The 22,327-nt window shown below is 44.2% G+C and overlaps 1 protein-coding gene across 4 annotated transcripts; it reads right to left on the bottom strand.

The window, feature by feature from the left end:
* Window positions 1–348: 348 nt before the first annotated feature.
* LOC143269020 (uncharacterized) lies at window positions 349–22,286 on the bottom strand. 4 transcript variants are annotated; one of them, XR_013045280.1, is made up of 5 exons: window positions 22,042–22,170; window positions 6,406–6,556; window positions 4,420–4,533; window positions 2,685–2,883; window positions 349–1,901 (listed from the first exon to the last, which is right to left on the bottom strand). XR_013045280.1 is itself a non-coding variant. In XM_076553304.1 (5 exons), exons 1-2 carry the CDS (start codon window positions 22,284–22,286, stop codon window positions 6,440–6,442), a joined length of 447 nt encoding a protein of 148 aa, XP_076409419.1. In that variant the 3' UTR covers window positions 349–1,901; window positions 2,685–2,883; window positions 4,420–4,533; window positions 6,406–6,439. The 4 variants fall into 4 exon arrangements, 2 of the variants coding, with proteins under 2 accessions (XP_076409419.1, XP_076409420.1); XM_076553304.1 differs by having other exon boundaries at window positions 6,406–6,641; window positions 22,042–22,286; XR_013045279.1 differs by having other exon boundaries at window positions 1,453–1,901; window positions 6,406–6,641; window positions 21,933–22,170.
* Between the last annotated feature and the right edge of the window lie 41 nt (window positions 22,287–22,327).

Here is a 22,327-nt window from a genome sequence, read left to right as displayed (position 1 = left end):
CCTGGAATAGGAGTTAGGTGGCTGGAAGCTACCATGTGGATTCTAGGAACTGAACCCAGGTCTTCTACAATAGAAGCAAGTGTGCTTAGCCTCTGAGCCATCTCTCCAGCCCCAAGTATCCACTTTTTTTAAAGTCAAATAATGCAGCGCAGATGTGAAAGAATCATGAATATGGAAAAGACCCATCAAGCCTCCAGAAATAAAAAATAAATGCTGTCCCCAGAATTTTTAGCATAGGAAAATGGAGTGAACAATTAGAAATGATTGAATAAGAAATTAATAATTTAAAAATAGAACTGCAGAATCCACCAGACATAGAGTAGGAAGATAAATAAAGAAAATATGAGATTTGTTGAAAGAAACAAGTAATAAATTGAGAATTTATTACATAATTTAATATGCAAAACATGAAAAGCCGTAATTTCATATGCAAAACATGAAAATCCATGCCATGTACAATGCGTGTCATTCAAATGCAGGATGGACCACAAACTGTCCGTCATTAACTCCTTGTCTGCCATGTCCGTTTGTAATATGAATCAGAGTTCCCTATGGTGGCAACCAGCTCATGCCTGCCTTGCTGCTGAAGTCTATCTGAAAGCTAACTTCACTACTTGAGACTTAATAACAAGACCATAACTGTTATTTATTAAATGGTGCAATATTATTTATTAAGCGGCACTGTTTACCATGGGAGAAAAGGCATGAGGCACAACAAAGCCCATTATAAGAGTTTATTAAGGGAATAGAGAAGGGGTGTGCATAGGCCTATGGAATGGCCATGCAGGAAGAGAGGGAAGGAATAGGTGGAATCCGCTTTTAGAGGTCCCCCCACACATGCGCATATGGGCTTATGTAGCTACGCCACTCATGAGCATACATTTCCTGATCACACAGAGCATGGACTATGTAGGACATAAGGCCCAAGGATGACTAAGCATCTTGCCTGGCTAGTGGACAGTGCACACGCAGTCATATATCCGGGGGTGTGGCTAGGATTTCTAACAATAACCAGTGTAACCCACTGACCTCCCAACTCCATTACCAGTGTAGACCACACATTACGAACCAAAACATACTTCTTTCTTTCACTCAACCTTGGGTGGTTCAGTCAGGGTAGTGAGAAGTCATTAATAGGGATGATAAATGGTCCCGTTTTGATCTCTGTTTTTAAGTCCATTGGCAATATCATGGCACCACTTCAACCAGTTGTTTTCGTGATTTTGGGGAAATGCTACAGATTGAACCCAGGGTCTCGTATTGTGTATTCTAGGTCAATGCTCTACCCCTGAGCTGTATCCCCAGCCCTGCCTGTGCCAGGTAAGTGATAAAAACCTAAATTAAGCTATATGCCCTGTTGGTTAAACGGTATGCTGCTCCTTGTGGCTGTCCACCGCCCACGGCGACCATGCTGGCGGAGGAGAGTGCTGATTGGAAGAATCACAGCCATGGTTACCTTTTTTGAGCTTTATTGGGCGGGGAAGAGAGGAAAGGGAAGTGGGAGAGAGAAAGGAAGAGAAGAAGACAGTCGGAAGGAAGGAGCAGAAAGGAAAGAGAGGGACGCACAGAGGGCCCACCCACTTTTTAGGCTGGGATGCCGTCGCAGGCTGATGACGTAATTAGGGACAAAATCCTTACATCCCAGACTTTCACTTATTATAAAAAAGCAGGTAGATGGGAATAGGGGCGTCGTTCCTCTCAAAAAACTGTTTTCAGCTGACAATTGGACATCGGTTGGCTCTTGGGGGAGTCTTCCGAGGTAGACGGGTGTTGTGGGATGCTGTCTGCCATCCGTTTGCTCTGGAGACATGTATTCCTCTTGGCTGTGGCTGGGAACTTTCTGTTTGATAAGATGTTGATGATCTCTGGACTCGGGTTCTGTGGTGGTCCTGTATCATTGGCTGAACAGTGAGTTAGAACAGGGAACTGGGAAGAGAAAAGCTTGTGGTGCATGAGAACTTATTTTTTTGGAATTAGGGACAAGGCAAAGATCAGGACCCTGTCTGTATGCATGTGAGAATGAGTGGGTGGAGTTAAGGTAAGTTAGGGCGAGTTGTAGAAACTGCCCAAGCCCGCCCATTTGAGCCCGCCCACTGCCAGCAGAAGTCAGACAGAAAGGTTGCATGTGGCAGACGCAGAAGTGGGGAGGGAGAAGGGTTTAGAACTTTAGCAGAAAGCTTGGAGATAAAGTAACTCTTATTTGCCCGCTCACTGGCAGAAGTTCCCACGACGCTGTTATGTGGCCAGGTTTATGCTGTTATGTGGCCAGATTTACCCGTGCCCGCCCCTGTCCGCCAATGTAGGTGGTAAATGTATCTGCCCCTTTGTCTCATGGCTGTAGCCGAGAGAGAGAAAAATAAAAAAAACAAAATAACAAACTGGGATCAGACTCCAGTCTTGGGCGTCCCCGAGAGTGAGGAGAGATACATGAATCAGCTCAAGTTCGCCATCCTCTTCGTCAAGGGATGGGAAGGGCTGTAGCTCTGCTGCAGTTGGTCCACTGTTGGACCCTAGACAGCAATGACCCCCTCGTCAGGAGCAAAAAAAATGTGCCTTCCGTTTTCAGCACAGCCTGAGGACAACCCCCGGGTGTCCGTCGCAAAGAATATAGCTCAGACTACAGCCATGAGAACTTCAGACTCCCTCACTTTGGTGAAGAATTATGACAGTAGCAGTAGTGGTACCTGTGTGGGGGTCCCAGGGAGGCGGGGGATGCACGCGCCATCTCGCTGGATGGGAGAGGAGGTGGCAAGCAGCAGCAGTCACAGCAGGTCCTCGGTGCTCGGTGGTGTATCCGAGTCTGAACGGCACCAATGTTGGTTAAAGGGCATGCTGCTCCTAGCTGGCCACCGCCCATGGCAGCGGCGGCGGCGGCGGCAAGTGCTGATGGGAAGAACCACAGGCCACGGTTACCTTTTTAGAGCTTTATTGGGAGGGGGAGAGAGAGGGAGAAAGAGAGAGAGGAAAGGGAAGTGGGAGAGAGGGAGGGAGAGAAGAAGACAGTCGGAAGGAAGGAAGGAGCAGAAAGGAAAGAGAGGGGCAGAGGGCCCACCCACTTTTTAGGCTGGGACGACATCACAGGCTGATGACGTAATTAAGGACAGAATCCTTACACCCCCAGCATAGCCTTCACTTTTTTTGGTAACAATCTACTTTTCACAAGCACTGAACACAGGGGGGAAATGTCACTGATACTGAAAACCATGAGGATATGGTTCTCTCTCATGATTCTTTGTTGTAACCCTTCATTTCTTGTCTTAGTCTAAGACAGAACTCACTCTGTTAATATTTCTCTGTTGAGGTAGATGTGGGGGAGGGGCCACTTTGGGTTCTATTGTGTTAACCAGACAGTGGTTGATTACTCTAATTAAACTGCATCATTAGTGGAACATCTTCTCCTCCCATGGGGGCAATGCATGTTAATATAGTTCAGACTGTATCTGTCCCCTGTGGAGGGGCCCCAAAACAGCTTGACCACACAGCTGCCATGACAGGCTTAGAGGCCCAGACACAGCTTCTGTGACAGGCTTACTGGCAGGCAACACCCAGATCCAGGAAAAGCCATAAGCTGACCCCACCCAGGGAGGGCCTGCATCTCAGGGGAAGTACCTGACATCCGAAACATTCCAACAATTAGATAAGTTGGCCAGATGTCCCTAAGTCTAGCACATACCTATTTTTGTTTTATAGATACCCCTAGACAAATGTCAGCCAATTAGGGTCCTGAACCCTGGAAATCCCCTCACCCCAACCTTTGCTATTATAAAAAAAAAAAAAAAAAAACCACCCTGCCTGGGCTCTGGGCTCTCTGCTCTCACCACTATATCAGACAGACAGACAGACCAAGCACCAGAGCTTGAGGATTCAGTCTCTGTGTGGTCTTTTGAGGGTCCCCGTGATCTGGGCATAATATCCCCCAAAGACATGACTCCATCATGGACTAAAATCTAAACTGAGCTGAAATTAACCTTTTCCATAAGACTATTACCTCAAGTGCTTATTAGGGTAACGAAAAGTGGATTAACATGCATGTGAATCACAGTTTGTGGTCAAAGCTGTTTCAATTTGGTGTAGCCATGATAATTATAATATCTTTATTATAATGATCCAAGAGCAAAGTCAGTTAAGAGTTGAATGGTCCAAGGTCAATGTCTGCCTAAGATCCTTGAGTAGTTTTGTTTTGGGTGCTAACTGGTTCTTATCTTTTACCGGAATTACTTATTAGTGGTCCTCCATGTACTTCCTATAGGTCTCCTTTTTGTTCCTATCAGGGATGTATCTGAATGAAAGTCGAAACCTCCAATGATGTTCCACTTAAATGGGATTCCCTTCTTTTCATTTTATGTGCAGAACTAGGAGAGGAATCCAGATGTGGGCTGGGGGTTTTCCACTTGCTGTGGAGATCCATTCTTTTCTCACCTTCCCACTCTGTCCAGGGCCATAGCGCTCATCACACAGCCTCAGCACTCATCACCGGGCCTCAGCAGCCTCTTTTGCACTGTGGCTTCCAAGTAGACACATTCAATGGTGAGCCTGGGAAAAAGTGAAGAAAAGGGAGAGTGAGCTTCAATGTCTAGTCCTTGCACTTCCTCTCTGTAGGCAGCTCCAATTCTAAGGTCAGAACCTCTGCCAAGCAGTTCTTTCCACATTCCCTTCTCATTTCAGTAGACCCTACTGGGGAGCAGTTTGGAGTACTGAGCCTTCTTAGTAATTCCTTCATACCCAAGCCATGCCTTTATGAATACTGCTGTTAATTGAATGTTTCTTCTTCTTCCCCCAGAATCCCACCTGATAGAGCAAAGATGTATTGTAGCATGAATCTTAAAAGTTCTTATTAATAAAATCAAACCTAAGCCAGGTATTGGGGTGAACTGGAAGATCAGAGAACCAGAACAAGCCACAGCTACCTCACCTCACCAGATCCTCAGCTGGTCTCATTTCCTCAGACTGGAGGCCTCTGAGTCCTCATCCAGAATGGATCTCAGCTGAACTGCTGCTCAAAAACCTGAAAGTTTAACCAGCCAAATGCTTAACCAAGCCAAAAGCTTCTAGTTTCTGGTTCTCATGCCTTATATACCTTTCTGCTTTCTACCATCACTCCCTGGGATTAAAGAAGGCTCCCTTTCTGGAATTAAAGACGTGAGTCACCCTGCTTGGCTGTATCCTTGAACAGATGGATTTCTGCCTCTGGAATGCTAGGATTAAAGGCGTGTGCTACCACTGCCTAACTTAAGTATCCAGTGGCTTTTCTGTTCTCTGACCCCAGATAAGTTTTTTAGGGTACACAATATTTTTGGGAACACAATACCACCACAATGCATCAATCTTCTATCTGCAGGAATGTACTTCCATTACAATTACTGCACAATTTCAATAACCTGTGACTGGGTCCAAAAGGGCACATGCAGAAAAAGGTTAACCAAGGAGCAGTAAGACCCAGACAGCTTCGGCTATTCCCTTATTTGAACCAGTTTTCTATTCTCTACAGGATAAAGGCCCACGGTAAGCCCTGGTAATTACTTGGCACACTTGCCAGGTTCGTGATTGAATTCTCTTCTTGCTGGAAAAGAATAAAGGGGGTGGTGGTGAAGCCAACATTTGACTAGACTTCAGTGTCTGAGAAGGCCCAGTGAGGGCTGCTGTCACATGCAGCACCAACTCATATTACAGGCACAGGTGACTGGCATGGATTGATGCTGTGCACTGAAAAATGGTTTGGGGCACCTTCCATTCCTCTTCGCTTTGTTTTTTTCTCTTTATACCACATTATTTAATATTACAAGCAGATGGTATGGGCAGCAGTTGATGTCATAAACAACAAAAATAGCTCATGGCTCATTCCAGGTTTTATTGCTTTTCTTTCTTTCTTTTTTCCTCCTTGTTTTAATCTGATGCCCACATCTTTCCTGATACCTCAGGCCATGCACCTGAGCCATTTTCCCAGTTACATCGTCAGAAATGACATGCCAACTTGTCATTAAGGGTAGCTGCCAAGTCATCAGGAGGGTGTAAGTGTGTGGACATGTTCTGAGCATTTTGACAGAGGCCATAATACACAGTAGGTTGCGTTTAGTTGGTTTTATTCTCTTACCTGTATGTGTCACCCTCTACTCAAGTGTTATTTTCAGAAATCAAAAGACATGAATTTCTATCCTGCCGTGGGACTTTTCCGGAGGAGATGTGACCAGACATCTGTTTACCTCAGATAGTGCACTAATGGCAGGTTAAAGAAACTATTATACCCAAGTCTAGCTTGAAGAAGTAATGGGTTTATTTGGATCACTTTCAGGAAAATAGGTGAATGTTGCTCTTGGAAGCGTGGATGGCTCAGGGGCAGCTGCATCTCCAAATTGTTCACCCAAGCAGAGTGATAAATCACAAAAGCTGCATCCTGGGAACACCCACCTTTTAGACAGCCCCATCCGAAAGCTTCCTGTCTTCAACCGCTGTTTACTTCCTGAATAATGATGATGAGTCTTATATTTTCAGACGTGTACATATGTATCTTTATCTTCCTGAGTCCTGTGACCTTCCTTCGGCCCTTCAGGAAGGAGTGCTGCAATGCCCAGGAAATACAGGATACATAATTGCTCCTCGTGGCTGGCCGCAGCCCACGGTGGCCATGCCAGCGGAGAAGAGTGCTGATTGAAAGAATCACAGGCCATGGTTACCTTTTTAGAGCTTTATTGGGAGGGGGAGAGGGAGAGAGAGGACAGACAGAAGGAAGGAGCGGAAAGGAAAGAGAGAGCTGCACAGAGGGCCCACCCACTTTTTAGGCTGGGGCGCCATCGCAGGCTGATGACGTAATTAAGGACAGAATCCTTACACATACCAAATAATAAAGACACGGTGTTTTTAGAGACTAAAGCAGATCTATGAAGGGCAACATGCAGGGTTTCTTCAGCACAAAGGCAAAACCCCATGGCAAAATGGGCTCTGTTCATGTATAATAACAGGGTGAACCCTTTCTTCAAGTGTGAAGTCACTGGCAACAACACTTCTGTGCATCTTCTCTTCTGACCACTGAGTCCTCAGATTTCCTCACTTGGTGTCATCTGCCCCGAACACTTACATAGCACTCTATGGGACTGGTATAGATCATTTCCACTTTACTATTTTTTTTTAATTCTAGGTGAAGGAGGAGGTGGCCTTGTACCAAGGAAGTCACTGTGCAGTTTTCAAATCAGAGTAGGGTTTTTGTCTGGCTCTAACTCTGCAGTGGATTGGGCATGAAACTGTTCAGGCTCCCACATCCATTCGAGAGACAGAGATGCTGAGACTCTATTGTTTATTAGACCTGTGGCCCATGGCAGGCTATTCTACTTTTAGGAGCCCAAGTTTCTTCATCTATAATAATGTCCACAGCATGAAAGCAAACCAAAGCACGAAGCCCACTGCCTGTCACACACGAAGCCCTTCATAATAAACATCAGCCGGCACTGCCATCGCAATACAATGTGTAGCAAGAAGCGTAAGCACCAGCCGGGCGGTGGTGGCGCACGCCTTTAATCCCAGCACTCGGGAGGCAGAGCCAGGTGGATCTCTGTGAGTTCCTACCAAGTGAGCTCCAGGAAAGGCGCAAAGCTACACAAGAGAAACCCTGTCTCGAAAAACAAAACAAAAAAAAAAGCGTAAGCACCAATACCAGGCCTCCAAGGGTGGTTTTCACATTCTAAATGCTCCGGATAGCAGGAAGCACCATGGAAGAATTCTCCTACACTTTACACATCTTCTGGAATAAGTGAGAATCATAATATGAACTTTATACACTCTACTACAAAATTCTCTAGCAAGGCAGCATAACTCATCTGCTGCAGCAGAGCTGGATATTTGTGTTTCATTGTTTAGGGGGATTGGTTACAAGTTGTTGTTAAGGGTTAGGAAAAGTAACTATTGAGAGGTGTGAACCTCTCAATAGTAGACTGGCATTTAATAGAGGGATGTGGAGAAGAATGGGATGCCAAAATGAAGCCACACATACACACAGCAAAGAAGAATGAACAGCTGAATTAAAAAATAAAAAAAAATCAATTTCCAGAATTTAAAATCCTGAACCATGACATGACACTAGTGGAATTCAGGTGTTTCTGGTACGTGGACTGCTCTCACCCAATGTGAGGTTGAACTGTTGACCTTGTGTACATCCTACTTCACAAATGAGTCTGTCAGATACACTAAGCCTATAGGCTGAAGATGATGTCCCAACACTGCGGAGAAACCTCAGATGACTGTCCAGGCAGCTGGCTGTTTCTGTCAACTCACAATTTTTTTTTTTTTTTGGAAGTTGCTTGCGTGCACTTCCTGTTTTTTATTTTTTATTAGGTAATATTATTTCCTTCTTGGGTCTCTGAGGGATTTGAAGATTAGTTAGTTATAGTTGAAGATTAGTTAGTTATAGTTGAAGATTAGTTAGTTATAGTTGAAGATTAGTTAGTTATAGTTGAAGATTAGTTAGTTATAGTTGAAGATTAGTTAGGATAGAAAGAGAATCAGGTACATTTTGGACTTATCAAAAGAGGATAGATAATGGAATTATTTTCTCAAAATTTGTCAAATACAAATGGACTAGACATTTTTTAGGTATTTATTACTTGTATATATGGTATATAGTTATTGTACTTTTATATATAGTTTTTCTTATATTAGTTATAAACTTTTTTCTTTTTATTAAAATAGAAAAGGGGAAATATGGTGATATTTTATTTGTACTGAAATGTGACTTTATTTGTATGTTAATAAATAAAGTTGCCTGGCGGTCAGAGCTAATAGCAAGCCATAGCAGAAGTCTGGCAGTGGTAGCACATGCCCTTAATCCCAATCACATGACAGGCAGATCTCTGTGTGTTCAAGGATACCACCAGCATGGAGACACACGCCTTTAATCTCAATACCAATCATAGAGGATCTGGAGGTCTGTATAGATGGGCAGTGATGAGGAGGTTATGTGGTTGGGTTTTCAACCAATGAGAAGGCAGAACAGAAAGTCTATAAGAAGACAGACACACAGGAAGTAGGTCTCTTGCTGAGGAGGACAGCAGCGACAGTGAAGGGTAAGGATTTTAGCTCTTAGCTTTTGCTCTGATCTCTTGGGCTTTTAACTTTGCAATTGGCTCTGTGTTTCTTATTTAACAAGATGGTTACATCTACACAGGAGCTAACACCAAGATGTTGCAAAGTAAACTTTAATAACTCTGGGCCATATTTTTCAGTCTCCCATAGTCGGAGAATGAAAATGGCTCAGATTAAAGGCAGAGTAATCTCTTTGTATCAAGTGAGCAAGTGATTAAAAGTAGAATTTTGAAATTATTTTTTATGATCACGGGAAAGGCACATGTTATGGGTTTATGGTCAGACAAGTTAACATACCACAAAACATCTTATGGTCAGTCAATTCCCGAACAATGGAAACAATTTACAATATGTAATTCACAAGATTGAGGAGAACCAGTGAAAAATGTTGACCGCTAGCTAAGTCTGTGATCAAAATCTGACATGGTTTAACTAAAAAGAAAATGGAGACAGCTGTCCCTCAACAGGATGGGAGTAGCAGAGAATACAAACAGCCATAAGACTTTAACCTTGTATAGGAACCAAAGAAAACAAGGGTGCATGTGTTGGTATTGATTTATGGTGGTTAATATGTAGAGAGAGTTAATATGCAGTGGTCTCTCTCATAGCTCAATTTAGATAAATGACTTATAATAGAATCCCTTAGAAGCCTAAGAAAAGTTCAAGTTCTTGACCGCTGCTGCTTTCCTACAAACTGGATGTTGGCAAAAGTGGATGAGAAAGCTGGGGTTGGGGATGATGCTTAGATATCTGTATTTTCTAAGCCCACTTGAGGTCATCCAAATGCTCCTGTAACCTCCAAGATTTACATGTTGAGATTTAATCCTCAGCGCCATAGTATCATCTTGAGAGGTGAGGGATTGTTGATCAGGAAGGCAGAGCCTCCACAAATGGAGTCAGAGCCCTTGTTTGTAGTTGAGCTGAAAAGTGGCGGGATCTTTAAGATGGAATTAAATCACATGAAGGCATGAATGTAGTTCCCATGTGAGTAGATTTGCTGTTGTTCTGAGGGGGCTGCTATAAACTGCATACATGGGTCTCTTCCCTCCACTCTATGCCACATCCACCCACCACTCCTGCACACATCCTGGTGTTTGATACCATCTCTCAAGTTTTCCACCATGAGGTCCTCCACAAAAGCCAAGCAGTTGCCGGTGCCTTTATTTTGGGTGCCCTTCGTCTCCCAGAACTGTGATGAAGAAGAAACCTCTTTTACCATGTAAAGGAGTCTCAGACATTGTTACCACAACAGATAGCAGACTAAAACAACATGCCTTCACAAAGAGATGATCCCATGCACTAGAGGGACTCTTGAATCTTTTTTCAGGGGAACATTCCAGGTACCAAACCTCCTATGGAGTCATGTGAGAGGTGAGAACTGCCCAGGACTGCCTGTCCCAACACACAGCATTCTAACTTCCATATAAGGCTAACTGCCCCACCTGGCTTTCTTTGAAACTTTGCAAAGAGATCTCATTTCCTTATGTTCCACTTATCTTCAGCCCACTTCAATTCTCCTTCTGTACCAAAGTCCCCACAAAAGCATCAAACATCCAGGTCAAGTTTAGCAATGACTTTACATCCCTAATTTCAGATTTCTCTGTTGAATCTGGGCTGAATACTATATAAACTTAACATCTGGACCAATCTTCCCTTCTCTATATTCTTTCTCTTTTTTATCTGACATATCATATTACATTAATTTTCTTCCACTTTACTCCCAGTGCCTCCCATTCATTTGCTAGTTTTTTCTACTCCATATTGTAAGGATTATGTCCTTTACTACATCCCTAGCCTTCAGTGGAGTCCCAGCCTAAAACGTGGGCATGCCCTCTATGTGCTCTTCTTCCTTTCCTCACTCTCTCCTTCCGCTCTCTTCCTTCCACTTGTGGTCTCTTTGTTTCTCTGTTTCTTCTCTCTCTTTCTCTCTCTCTCTCTCTCTCTCTCTCTCTCTCTCTCTCTCTCTCTCTCTCTCTCTCTCCCTCCCTCCCTCCCTCCCTCCCTCCCTCCCTTCCAATAAAGCTCTAAAAAGGTAACCATGGCTTGTGATTCTTTTGATCAGCACTCTCCTCTGCCGGCATGGCCGCCGTGGGCGGCGGCCAGCCACGAGCGCTGGAGTGTAACCACCACATATGACCCTTATAATTTTGGAGCACTGAAGTCTCTGTCTTTGTGTGTGTGTGTGTGTGTGTGTGTGTGTGTGAGAGAGAGAGAGAGAGAGAGAGAGAGAGAGAGAGAGAGAGAGAGAGAGATAATTCTATCACTTCTACTAAATTCAGCCATTCTAAAACATTTAATGACCACTTCATATGGGTCAGACTCTACGTATTTCCACAATTATGGCAGGGATACAAGACTTCATGATTCCAAAGGACATCTTTCTCTTAGAATATCCAAAGCAGTGTCACTGTTCAATTATTAGCAAGAGAAATGTGGTACCTAACCACATGGGCTTTGCTATTTTTGCAGAAGCATGAGTAAAACAGTTTGAAAAGTAAATTTAAAGGGAAGGTTAGAGGGTTCAGTAAAGTTCATTCTGAGGAAACAGCATTAAAGCTGAGTCATGAACCCTGAATTAGATGGAAGTCAGCACTTGGGAAAGGATGCATTTTCCAGGGAGAAAACATCATGCACACAGTTATGAGGTAAGGAGATCTGTGAGAAAACCAGGGGAAATGGAGGAAGGGAATGGGAGAGTAAGATGGAAGGGAGTCCAGGGCCATGGGGAAGCTGGAGGGTACTCAGCACTTTATTCTTGATCTTATGATTTTACTCAGGATTCTCGGGGGGAATAATTGAAAGATCTTAAGTGGCAAGAAATACAGTCTAATCTTCATTTTTAAATATGTTCTTAACATGTAATGTTTTTGCAGTGGACACAGGGAGGCTGAGAAAGGTGTTAGTGGCTTGGAGGCGAATAGCAATTGGTGAAACACCAATGTTTTCCTTTTCTTTCCATCTGTTATTGTCACTAGGGATTGAACCCAGGGGCTTGCAAGCCACAGGCAAGCACCCCCCTACTGAGCTTCAATCCCTGACATTCTTGTTTTATTTAAGCTTTGGAGTCACCCATCACTTCTGGCTCTTACAATCTTTCTACCTCATCTTCCTATGAGATCCGTGACCCTTGAGGGGAGGGATCAGATGAAGACATCCCATTTCGGACTGGGTGCTCCAAAGTCTGTCCTTCTCTGCACATTGTCCAATTGTGGGTCTTTATGTTAATTACCATGCACTACAAAAAGAAATGACTCTGTAGTTGATGGTGATTAGATACCATCTTAGATAGGGTTACTGTTGCTGTGATGAAACACCATGACCAAAAGTAACTTGGGGAGGAAAGGGTTTATTGCTGTGGCACACACAGCTGGAGCACGAAATCTGGCAAGGGACGCCAAGGTTAAACAGCACTCTAGACACCCAGTTTCAGTTCGTCAGGGAAGCAGCTCTCTTTATTCGTACCAACATGGGCTTATATACCCCTCTAACAGCAGGGGTCAAGGAATGGTTACTCTGTATCCATAGGCAAGCCAGACACTGTTTTCCAAACAGGAAAAACCACAGGGGAACTGATCCCCAGCACCCTCCGGAACCCAACTGCACATTTTTTCACACAAACAACTTAACTGGGACAGGACAAAAAAGGGCATTTAAAACTAAGGCAGCAAACTTACTGCTGCCAACAGTTTATTTCACTCACAGTTCCATATAACGGTTCATCATCAAAAGCTGTGAGGACAAAACTCACATAAGGCAGGAACCTGGAGGCAGGAGCTGAGGCAGAGGCCATGGGGGTATGCTGCTTACTGGCTTGCTCTCATAGATTGCTCAGCCTGCTTTCTTATAGAACCCAGGACTGCCAGCCCAGGGACGGCACCACCCAAAATGGGCTGGGCCCTCCTCCATCAATCACCAATTAAGAATATGCCTTACAAGCCTGCCTACAACCTGATCTTATGGAGGCATTTTCTTTTTCTTTTTTTTTTTTTTTAAGATTTATTTATTTATTATGTATACAATGTTCTGTTTGCATGTATCCTTGCAGGCCAGAAGAGGGCAGAATATCTCATTACAGATGGTTGTGAGCCACCATGTGGTTGCTGGGAATTGAACTCAGGACCTCTGGAAGAACAGCCAGTGCTCTTAACCGCTGAGCCATCTCTCCAGCCCATGGAGGCATTTACTTAATTGAGGTTCCCTCCTCTCAAATGACTTTAGCTTGTGTCAAGTTGACATAAACAATCCATCACTATGTTGAGCAAGGTACAACAGTGTGTCATTAGTAGTCATTTTATTGATATGTTCCTTTAGCAGAATAACAGTAGTAGGTTTTCCCCTAGTCCATGACCTGTCTAGTCTCAGGGTATTTATTGGCTACTTTAGCAGTATCATGTATGGGTTCCATCTCATGGAGTGAACCTTAAATCCAATCAAAAGTGCTTGGTTATGTCCATAACATTTGTGCCATTGTTACACCAGTATATCTTGTAGTCAGGTTGCTGTTGTAGGTTACAATATTTATAACTGGGTGATACTGAAGATTAATTTTCTCCTCCTGTAGCATGCAACATACCTTCCAACATCATAAATGCTAGTCAGCATTTGGGGTGAAGCTTCTAGTTGGCTACCAGCTTGAGTACCCCATATTTGATGACATGAGTAAGTCTTGGCTTCAGTTTGGGGCCATATCATCAGGGTGTGGAAAGTAACCAATAGCCACGGCAATAGCCTGTGATGTTTGGGGGTCCATAAGATCTTTTTGGTCAGTAGCTCAACAAGATGTAAACCATTACTAACATTATAGGTTTTCCTTGGTGGCACAAAATGTCTAGTTTTGGTATTGTCTCCCACTTTATATTCTGGCTCCATCCATATTACACACACAGACAAACACACACACACACACACACACACACACACACACACACACACAGAAACTTCTCTAGCATTAGGTTTCCATGTAGTTATACTAAAACAAACCCATTCAAGTATTCTATTTTTTATTCCATTTATATATTTATTTTGTAGGTATGGGATGGGAGATGTGCTTGGCACATGTGGAAGTCAGAAATCAACTTGTAGGAATTGTTTCTGCTCCTTCACTGCATGCATCCCAGGATGGAACCCAGGCTTGGCACCAAAAGCCTTTTACCTGCTAAACACTACCATCCCTTTAGAACTATGTTTTATATTTAACTTTCAATTGAGACTTTTTCACAGACATGAAATTTGGAAAATTCAACCACCAGTTGTAACTCTGCTTCTATGAGGACAAAATATTAATTTTCATCCAACCTACCAGCAATTAACTTTCACTCATGGTCTGGTATTCTTTCTACTCACAACATGTTCATTCATCATGAATGGCCCCCTGTATCATCCAAGCCAAGCTTTCAAGCTAAACATTTCCACAAATGCTTTTACAAATTCCATATTGCAAATTACACAAGCATTTACCTATGTGCTCTCATCACGCCCCATTGAGTTGCAGGGTTCACTTTCAGAAATGGGTACACCCCCAAGCATTCAAAGACAGGACAACAGGCAAGGAAAATGATGTCACCCCTTCTCTCACCCCTGTGAGGCCACAAGGCACCATTTCCTTTTGTTCTCATTCAACCTAAACTTTCCATCACAAATGCTTGCTGGTGGCTGGGAAGAGAAGTTCATCCCTAGAGACACCCTTGGCCATGTTTCTCCTCCCCTTCCCTCTGCCTCTGTACTGTTACTTTTCAAAATGGTCAAGAAGGTTAAGGGAGGTGCGTATGGCTTCCAGCCTCAAAGGAGATGTGGAGAGTACAGAAAGGATCTGCCCATGAGAAAGGATCAGTGTCAGGAGGTCCAGCTTATGGGATGAGTAGGACTGGAGTTTCGCTTGACTCCTGGGGACAAACTGCAGGGTGCCTCGAGTCTCTAAGTTCACATGTGACTTTAAAGCTTGCTATCTGCCATCTTTGGAGTCACAAAGAGTGATAGGACAGGCCAAGCAATTGGCATCTTTCCCTCTTCTGGGGCACTGTTATGTGGCTCAAACTTCATACCATTTAAAATACACAGTATCGATGATGGAATTCCTCAGGAGATGCTTTGTGTTGCCATTGGGTTGGTCACCTTGGTGATTAACCTGATGCTTCTCTGCTCTAAGAAATTTTGCAATGCTGTAGGGGTTGAAGTTAGACAATACGAACATTGTCACTGTCCCATTTATGAAAACCTTTGCTTTGGGCCCTGGAATCCTAATCTCGGGATCATTTGTTACTTTAATTGGTTGGGTACCCAGGAGGTTTGGCTGGTTTTAAAGTATAAGAAGAGTCAAACCCTCTACTAAATTACAATGGGTCTGGGCTGTCAGCAGCCAGTGCCATCACACTCTTATTGATCAGGAGTGAAATACAAAATCACTCTTGTTCGAGGAACAGAACATGTATCGCCACAGTTGCGGGTCATTGCACTGGCTCCTCCTGGGTGGGAAGACTTTCTACCTCGCACCTCTGCGTGCCAAAGCCCTGCCAGCAATATCTGAAGAATTCAATGGACTTAGGACTGTGCAAAGCATTTATATCAAGGGCCAGAGCGAAAGAAATGATAGCATGTGTGCAGGAACACACCAGTGTGGTTTAGACTTTGCTTTTACTTGCTTCATTTTTATCTTCCTTATGAGTAAAGCCTACTTCAGTCTACTGTGGAGCTGTGGGAAACAGTAGCGGGATGTGTCCCGAGGCAGTCTTCTCCATGGTCCTGTTAGGGTGCTTTGCAATGGCTGGCTGGTTGAAAGGTAGTCACTGTTAGTGCCATGCTCACTTTTCCTATGGGTGCTGCTGCTCCAGGGTTACATTTTAACCTTTAAACAGAGGACCTTGGAACGATGCACACTGTATTTTCTGGGCTGGAGCATCAGCATTGTGTAGAGTTTTTTCTGACATCTGAACTGTTCTTTGGAAGACCAGCAGGTGGACAAAAGAGGAAGTCAGCTGAGAGAGGGGTTTGTTGTTGTTGTTGTTGTTTTGTTTGTTTTAATACAAACAAATAATAAGTCTTGTTATGAAGAGCCACATGACTGATTTCCATGTAGACATGAGGAGGAAACTGGCTTCAATCGAGTACAAAAAGTGTTCTGATGACCTATTAATGGAGGGAGATCTTCAGTGAGTGACTACAGTACACATCTACATTCCTGTAGCATTATATCCGGGGATGCTGGTTTGATCACCGTATTGACATCGTGGTGTATAATGTAGAAAAATACATGGAGTTCGTATGCAAAGAAGTCACCATGCAAATTTCTAACTTGTAATTTATTATTGGATTATACTAGGCTGGCAAGATGATTTTCTGAGTAAAAGTGCCTGATGGCCAGAATTCTATCTCTGGGACCCCTGTGGTAGAAGGAGAGAACCAATCTCCAAAAGTTAGTTGTCCTCTTACCTCCACATGCATACTGTGGCACTTCACACACACACACACACACACACACACACACACACACACACACACACTCACTCACTCACCATATCATATCACAAAAATAAATAAATTAAAATTTTAAATTATGTTATAATAATAATTAAGTGCAAAAATAAACACACCATGTAGGAGGGGAAAGAGGTCAACGACTTACCTTATGGATTAAATCTGAAAGATGTCTGTATCCTTGGCTACACAAAGCATCAGCATTGATGCTAAATGATTAAAAGGCCACTTGATTATTTGTAACCAAAACTTATTCACACTGATATTTCTCAGCTCTTACATCCCCAATCCTTCTTAGCTCAACATGTTTCTGACTATCTCCACATAAAATCCTTGCTAGCACAGGTGAGATGCTCAGCAGATAAAGAGATCAGCCAGCAAGCCTGACAACCTGAGTTCAGTTCCTGGGACACACATGGTAGAGGAGAGAACCAATGTGTGCAACCAATGCGTTGTCTTCTTACCTCCATCTACTTTGTGGCACTTATGTGTGTGTACACACTCACACACACACACACACACACTCACACACACACACACAGACAGAGAGAGACACTCACACAGAGAGAGAGAGAGAGAGAGAGAGAGAGAGAGAGAGAGAGAGAGAGAGAGACTAAGTAAGTATAAACAAAACCCTTAATGTTTTTTGAAGGGCCGAAAGAGATTTCAGGATCTCCATAGCTTCATGGTTGTAATGCCACAATAAAGTTGAAATTACTCAGAATGTGAAGGAAAAATAAAATATATGGCATAGTTTCATGATGTAAACAAAGACAATGAATTGGATGCTGTGATAAGCCAGACATTTAAATTAGCTAGCAAGGGTTTAAGAACACCTACCTCAACCGGGTTAAACCAACTCCTGCAACACACCAGAAAAACAGAGTGAACGAAAGGATGGTCCCAAGAGAAAACTGGAGATTTTTATAAAGGTACAAGGAAAGTGTAGAACTAAAAATATAATGTCTGAGATTTAAAAGGCAGCCTTGATGCTGACACTTCCTTTCCCAGAAGTTCTGCCTTGTTTTCTCTCTAGAACCACTGGAAAACCATTTTAGCTATGTGCCTACTCAATCCTGGAGTTTTAAGGCCTGAATCAACCATCGATGTCAAGTACAATCTCTGTGACTTGATTCGCCACCTGAACCTCATTCCACTGCTCTGACCAAAGTTCTGGCCCGATGCGGTCTAACCTGGCTTCCCTTCAATGACGGTTTTCAAGCTAAATGTATTCTTTGCTTCCAAAGGCAGAATCTGACTCCCACTCCTGTGGACTGGACTTAGCAACCCATTTCCAGGGAGCAAAATACAGGGCAAGTGGCTCTTGAAAGCTGACTTATTGAGGCCTCCTCTTTAAGTCGCTCAGAGGAAAACAAGTCATCCATGCCCTGGAGACATTTGTGCAGCCCTGCAGAAAGACACACAAGAAAAGCATCCAGGCTCCCAGCCAACAGCCAAGAGATCCTGGGCTGATAACCGCGTATTCCTGATAAAACTGGCATACCGAAAAGTAGATGCGTTATCATCTTAACTCCTGTTACCTCCGAAGGCAATCTTCCCTGAAGATAGGGTTTTATATACACGGGTGACAAGGAAAACTGTTAAGGGAAGGGAAGGACAGGAAACCCTGGCACCAATACCAGAGTTACAGTCAATCATGAGTCAACAAAAGCAAAAGTTGGAAAGCAAGCTACCAGAACACAGAACATAAACAGATGATCTTCCTGGAATTTTTGCTTTGTTTTTTTTTTCTTTTTTTCTTTTTTTTTCCTTCAGAGAGAGCCAACCTTATTTTGTACTTTTAACTTTGCAAACCTGTGAAACAGTAAGAATCTGCTACTCTGTTTGGGCTACTTTGTTACAATTGCTGTAAACCAATACAGCACTTGAACGAGCCACTTTGGAAGCTGCTCTTCCAGGTTTACCCTGTCTTCCAGGTGGAGTTGGCCCACACCATTATCTTGACCACACCATGATCTTCATGGGGTTAACCACGGCAGAGCCACCAGCGAAGGAGTTCCCGGATTCCAGCCCCAACATAATTATGAGATAAGCATTTGATGTTTGGGCCAAGACTGAAGAGGCACTAAGGGGAGATTTATACAGTTACAGCCCATCTGGACACTATTGTGAGCACCAAACAAAGGAAGAACAGTTTTCATGCATACAGGAAGGGGAAAACTCTTACCAACTGCTTGGATGCAAACAGCCAATGGTATTGGAGACTTGAGATGATGAAGCAGGTGCCAGCTCGTTGGTGGAGATACCATTGCAGGGTAGTTTCTTCTGTCCTGACCATCTTTTTCTATATTGATACAACCTTAAAGACTACTAAAAGTGTGCACAGCTTGTACATAATGGGAAGCACTTTCTTGTGCATCCTGTAGAAACTCCTGGAGACAGTACTTATAACACACAAGCAGATATGCATTCCCCTTCATAACATCCTGACCCTGACAAACACAATTTCATCTTGGTACCAATAACCCATAAGCCCTGGCTCCACTCTAACTCTGTTGAATATGGATTTTAAAGAGGTAAACTAGGGTCCTGAGGGTAGGCCTGATCCGGTATAACCAGTATCCTTAAAAGAGGAGAGACACCAGGTGTGTAGATATCCCCAAAGAAGTTGCTAGATGAATGTTCAGAGAAAAAGACATCCACACACTGAAGAGAATACCCTCTAAAGAAAGCAGGCTAGCTAACACATTGACCTTGGCCTGATAGCCTCTCTACTGAGAGAAAATAATTCCCACTGTGTGAGCTGCGCAGGAGTATTTTATCATGGAATCCCTAGCAGACTCATTCAATTGTTACGTTTGGGAATAACTTGTCAAAAATAGATAATATACTTTTGTTTGTTATCCTCCCAATAAATAGAGCCATTTTTCATTTCATAAGCCAAGACCCTCTCAACAACTTAGCCTCAAAGTGTGCAGGTTAGATAAATGAGAAAAATTTATTCAAACACAATCATGTTTCTTGGTTTTGCTTTGCTCTGCTCTGTGGTGCTGAGGACTGAACCCAGGATTTTGTACATGCTAGGGAAGTACTCTACCACTCTGCTGTATCTCTAGTCCCAAATGTGGTGTTTAAAAGCTTGGTTATCTCCCTAATTATGGGACAAGACCCTGGTAAGTGAAAAACAGGCCCTTCTTTGTCCTCTATGTTTTAGGAGAAATTTGTGGAAAATGATTATTAGGCTGTGTGTGACCCTGTTCGATTTTAGACTGCAACCATGACCAAGAAAAATAAAAGAAGCATGTTTCCAACCCAGCTGTGAACATCTGTCTCCTCAAACGCATCATTTCCCTCTTTCTCCTTTCTTTAGCCGAGCATCCACCTCTGCCAGACACTGCCTCATATGAAATCGCTCACCTCTCCTGTTCTTCAAGAACAGTGAATAGTCTCCACTATCCTTTAAAACTTATTAAATGTCTTTGCAGAGAGTAAGGGATTCAATAAATGTTTGGATAAAGGATCTGGTCCCTCAGCTCTATCCTCCGGCCATCCTAAACTAAGTCTTTAAAGACTCGGCCCTAAGACATGAGCTTTGCTCCTTTGTCCCGCTCCCTCGAGAGAACTGCTCCCGACAAAGCCAGAGCCTGGCCTCCCTGACAGACAATTTTACCTTCAACTTGTGACTTCGGATTGACAGCTAAGCTCTTCTCCGCTGCTTAACTCCTGGCAGTCTGTGGTGGTGTGAATGTGAAGTCTCTCCCACAAGCTCACGGGGTTGAATACACAGCCAGGCTGCTCGGGAAGGTTCTAAAATCTTTAGATGAGGAGCCTGGCTGGAGGAAGTGGCTCTAGCCATTCCCACTAGGGGGAGCCCTTGAGGTTTGACTTCCTGGTCCCAGCTCCCTCTGCAAGTCGGGTTTCTGCTTTCTGACTCTAGAGGTCGTGGGACCAGACAGACATTTCACTCTCCTGCCTCTGAGCTTCTCTGCCTCTATGACCGTATCTCTTTAAACTGTGAGCCAGAATAACCCTTTTTGTCCCTTAACTTGCTTCTTCACAGGTATTTGGTTAGCTCAACAAGAAAAAAATTAACTAATATGAAGCCCCTTTCCATGGACTGTGGCTATCGTCTGTCTACCTTGCATCTCTATATCCATAACCCCCAGCACACATTACCTTTGCTGATGGGCCACTGTGTGTCCCTACGTGGCCTGAATCGTCGTCCCCCAGCGTATAACCAGCCCGTATCTCAATTATTTTGTCTGTCTAATTCCAGGACGTGGTGGTTTGAGTGAGAAAAGACTCACACGTTTGAGTACTTGGTCCCCAGCTGGTGGGACTGTTTGGGAAGGATCTGGAGGTATGGCCTTGCTGGAAAAGGTGTGTCACTGGCGACAGGCTTTCGGGTTTTGAAAACTGACACCATTCCCAGTTAGCTCTCCCTGCCTGTCGCCTGTGGATCAAAACGTAAACTCTCAGCTACAGCTTCAGCACCACCGCTCCGTGCCTGCCTGCGGCCATGCTCCCTGCTAGGGTGGTCAAGGACTCTAACTAACCCTCTGGAACTGGGAGCCCTGAAATCGAATGCTTTCTTTTATAAGTTGCCTTGGGCAAGGTGCATTATCATTATCACGACAGTATAAAATTAATGAAAACACAGAAAAAGCCATATGGAGAATGCAGCAAGCTACTCAAAGATTAGGAATTGTCATCTCGTGATCTGTTGGTCTTCGATGCCACACACTGTGTTCTCCCTTCAGAGTGTTTGAGCACAGTAAGAGGCTGAAGTCCGATGCTGAGAAGTCAGGCTACTGCGGTATGCGCCCCCTTTAACCTTGGAATGATTATAGTCTCCAAAGCCCGTCTCACCCACCCCAGCACAGCCTCTTGGGTGAATGCTCTCACTTGCCACAGCTTTTTTTTTTTAACCTACCGTGGTCAAATAAAGATGACGCCTCAAAAGCAATGGGCTGCCTTGCTTTCTAGGGACAAGCTTTAACCCTGAATTTTCAGCTGTTCTTTCGTCATTTTGTAACTCACTCCCTGAACGACCCAGGGCACCTCGACTGCCAAAAGTTCTCCCGGTGGGATTTGTTCAAGGTATCCTTCTCCTTTAAATGATTGTGAACCTAAGACAGTTTCTCTTTGTAAGGCCGTCGGCCAGGTAGTTCATGAGCTCCGACCTGATCATCCCTTTATCTCTGCCTTAGAACGAGCTCTTACAAGGTGAAAGCTCGGGAGACTGAGAATCCAGGAGACTTCAGAATGCATCTTTGAATTTGGGGGCCAACTCTCCCCACTTATACTCTACCGGATTAATTAAAGGAGAGAGAGAGAGAGAGAGAGAGAGAGAGAGAGAGAGAGAGAGAGAGAGAGAGAGAGAGAATTTAGCACAGCCTTGGTACGGAGATACCAGGCTGAGCGCCTCTTACAGTAGCCGCTGCAATGGAACAAAGCCACCACCAGATGGCACGGAAGGACCAGGATCCTGAGATCAGGTCCGGTGCCAGGGGCTCATTTCAAAGATCTGGCAGGCCACACCTTGTCCAACGGCCGCTCTGCGTTGCGTGACTCCGCGCTGCCAGGTCAGGAGTCCACGCTGCCTTCGTGTGCATTCGGGCACTAATCCCTGTGGCGTTTGTGCATCCCTGCGGGGCCTTGGCCTTTCTCATCCCGACACGTCCAATTTGGCCGGTGCACTGCTGTAGGGCCACGCCCTGCGGTCGGCTGCCATAGGCCGGGGCACGGGGTGGGAGAGGGCGTGGCCTACTGCGGGCTACCCGCATCGGCCACGGTGCCCATCCCCTCTGCAGATGGACTTTGTCCC

Source organism: Peromyscus maniculatus, chromosome 17, assembly GCF_049852395.1.
Source record: "Peromyscus maniculatus bairdii isolate BWxNUB_F1_BW_parent chromosome 17, HU_Pman_BW_mat_3.1, whole genome shotgun sequence".
In the NCBI taxonomy this organism is placed as follows: domain Eukaryota; kingdom Metazoa; phylum Chordata; class Mammalia; order Rodentia; family Cricetidae; genus Peromyscus; species Peromyscus maniculatus.
The sequence above is the reverse complement of the archived record's forward strand: the minus strand, read 5'-3'. Positions and strand labels throughout refer to the sequence as shown.

What these genes read in the sequence shown, in the direction of transcription:
- LOC143269020 (XM_076553304.1), bottom strand. Translation starts at nt 22,286, where the DNA reads ATGCGGGTAGCCCGCAGTAGGCCACGCCCTCTCCCACCCCGTGCCCCG. An exon ending in CAGAGCGGCCGTTGGACAAG is followed by an intron (nt 6,642 to 22,041) that starts GTGTGGCCTGCC and finishes TCTTTCAATCAG; the next exon opens with CACTCTTCTCCGCTGGCATG.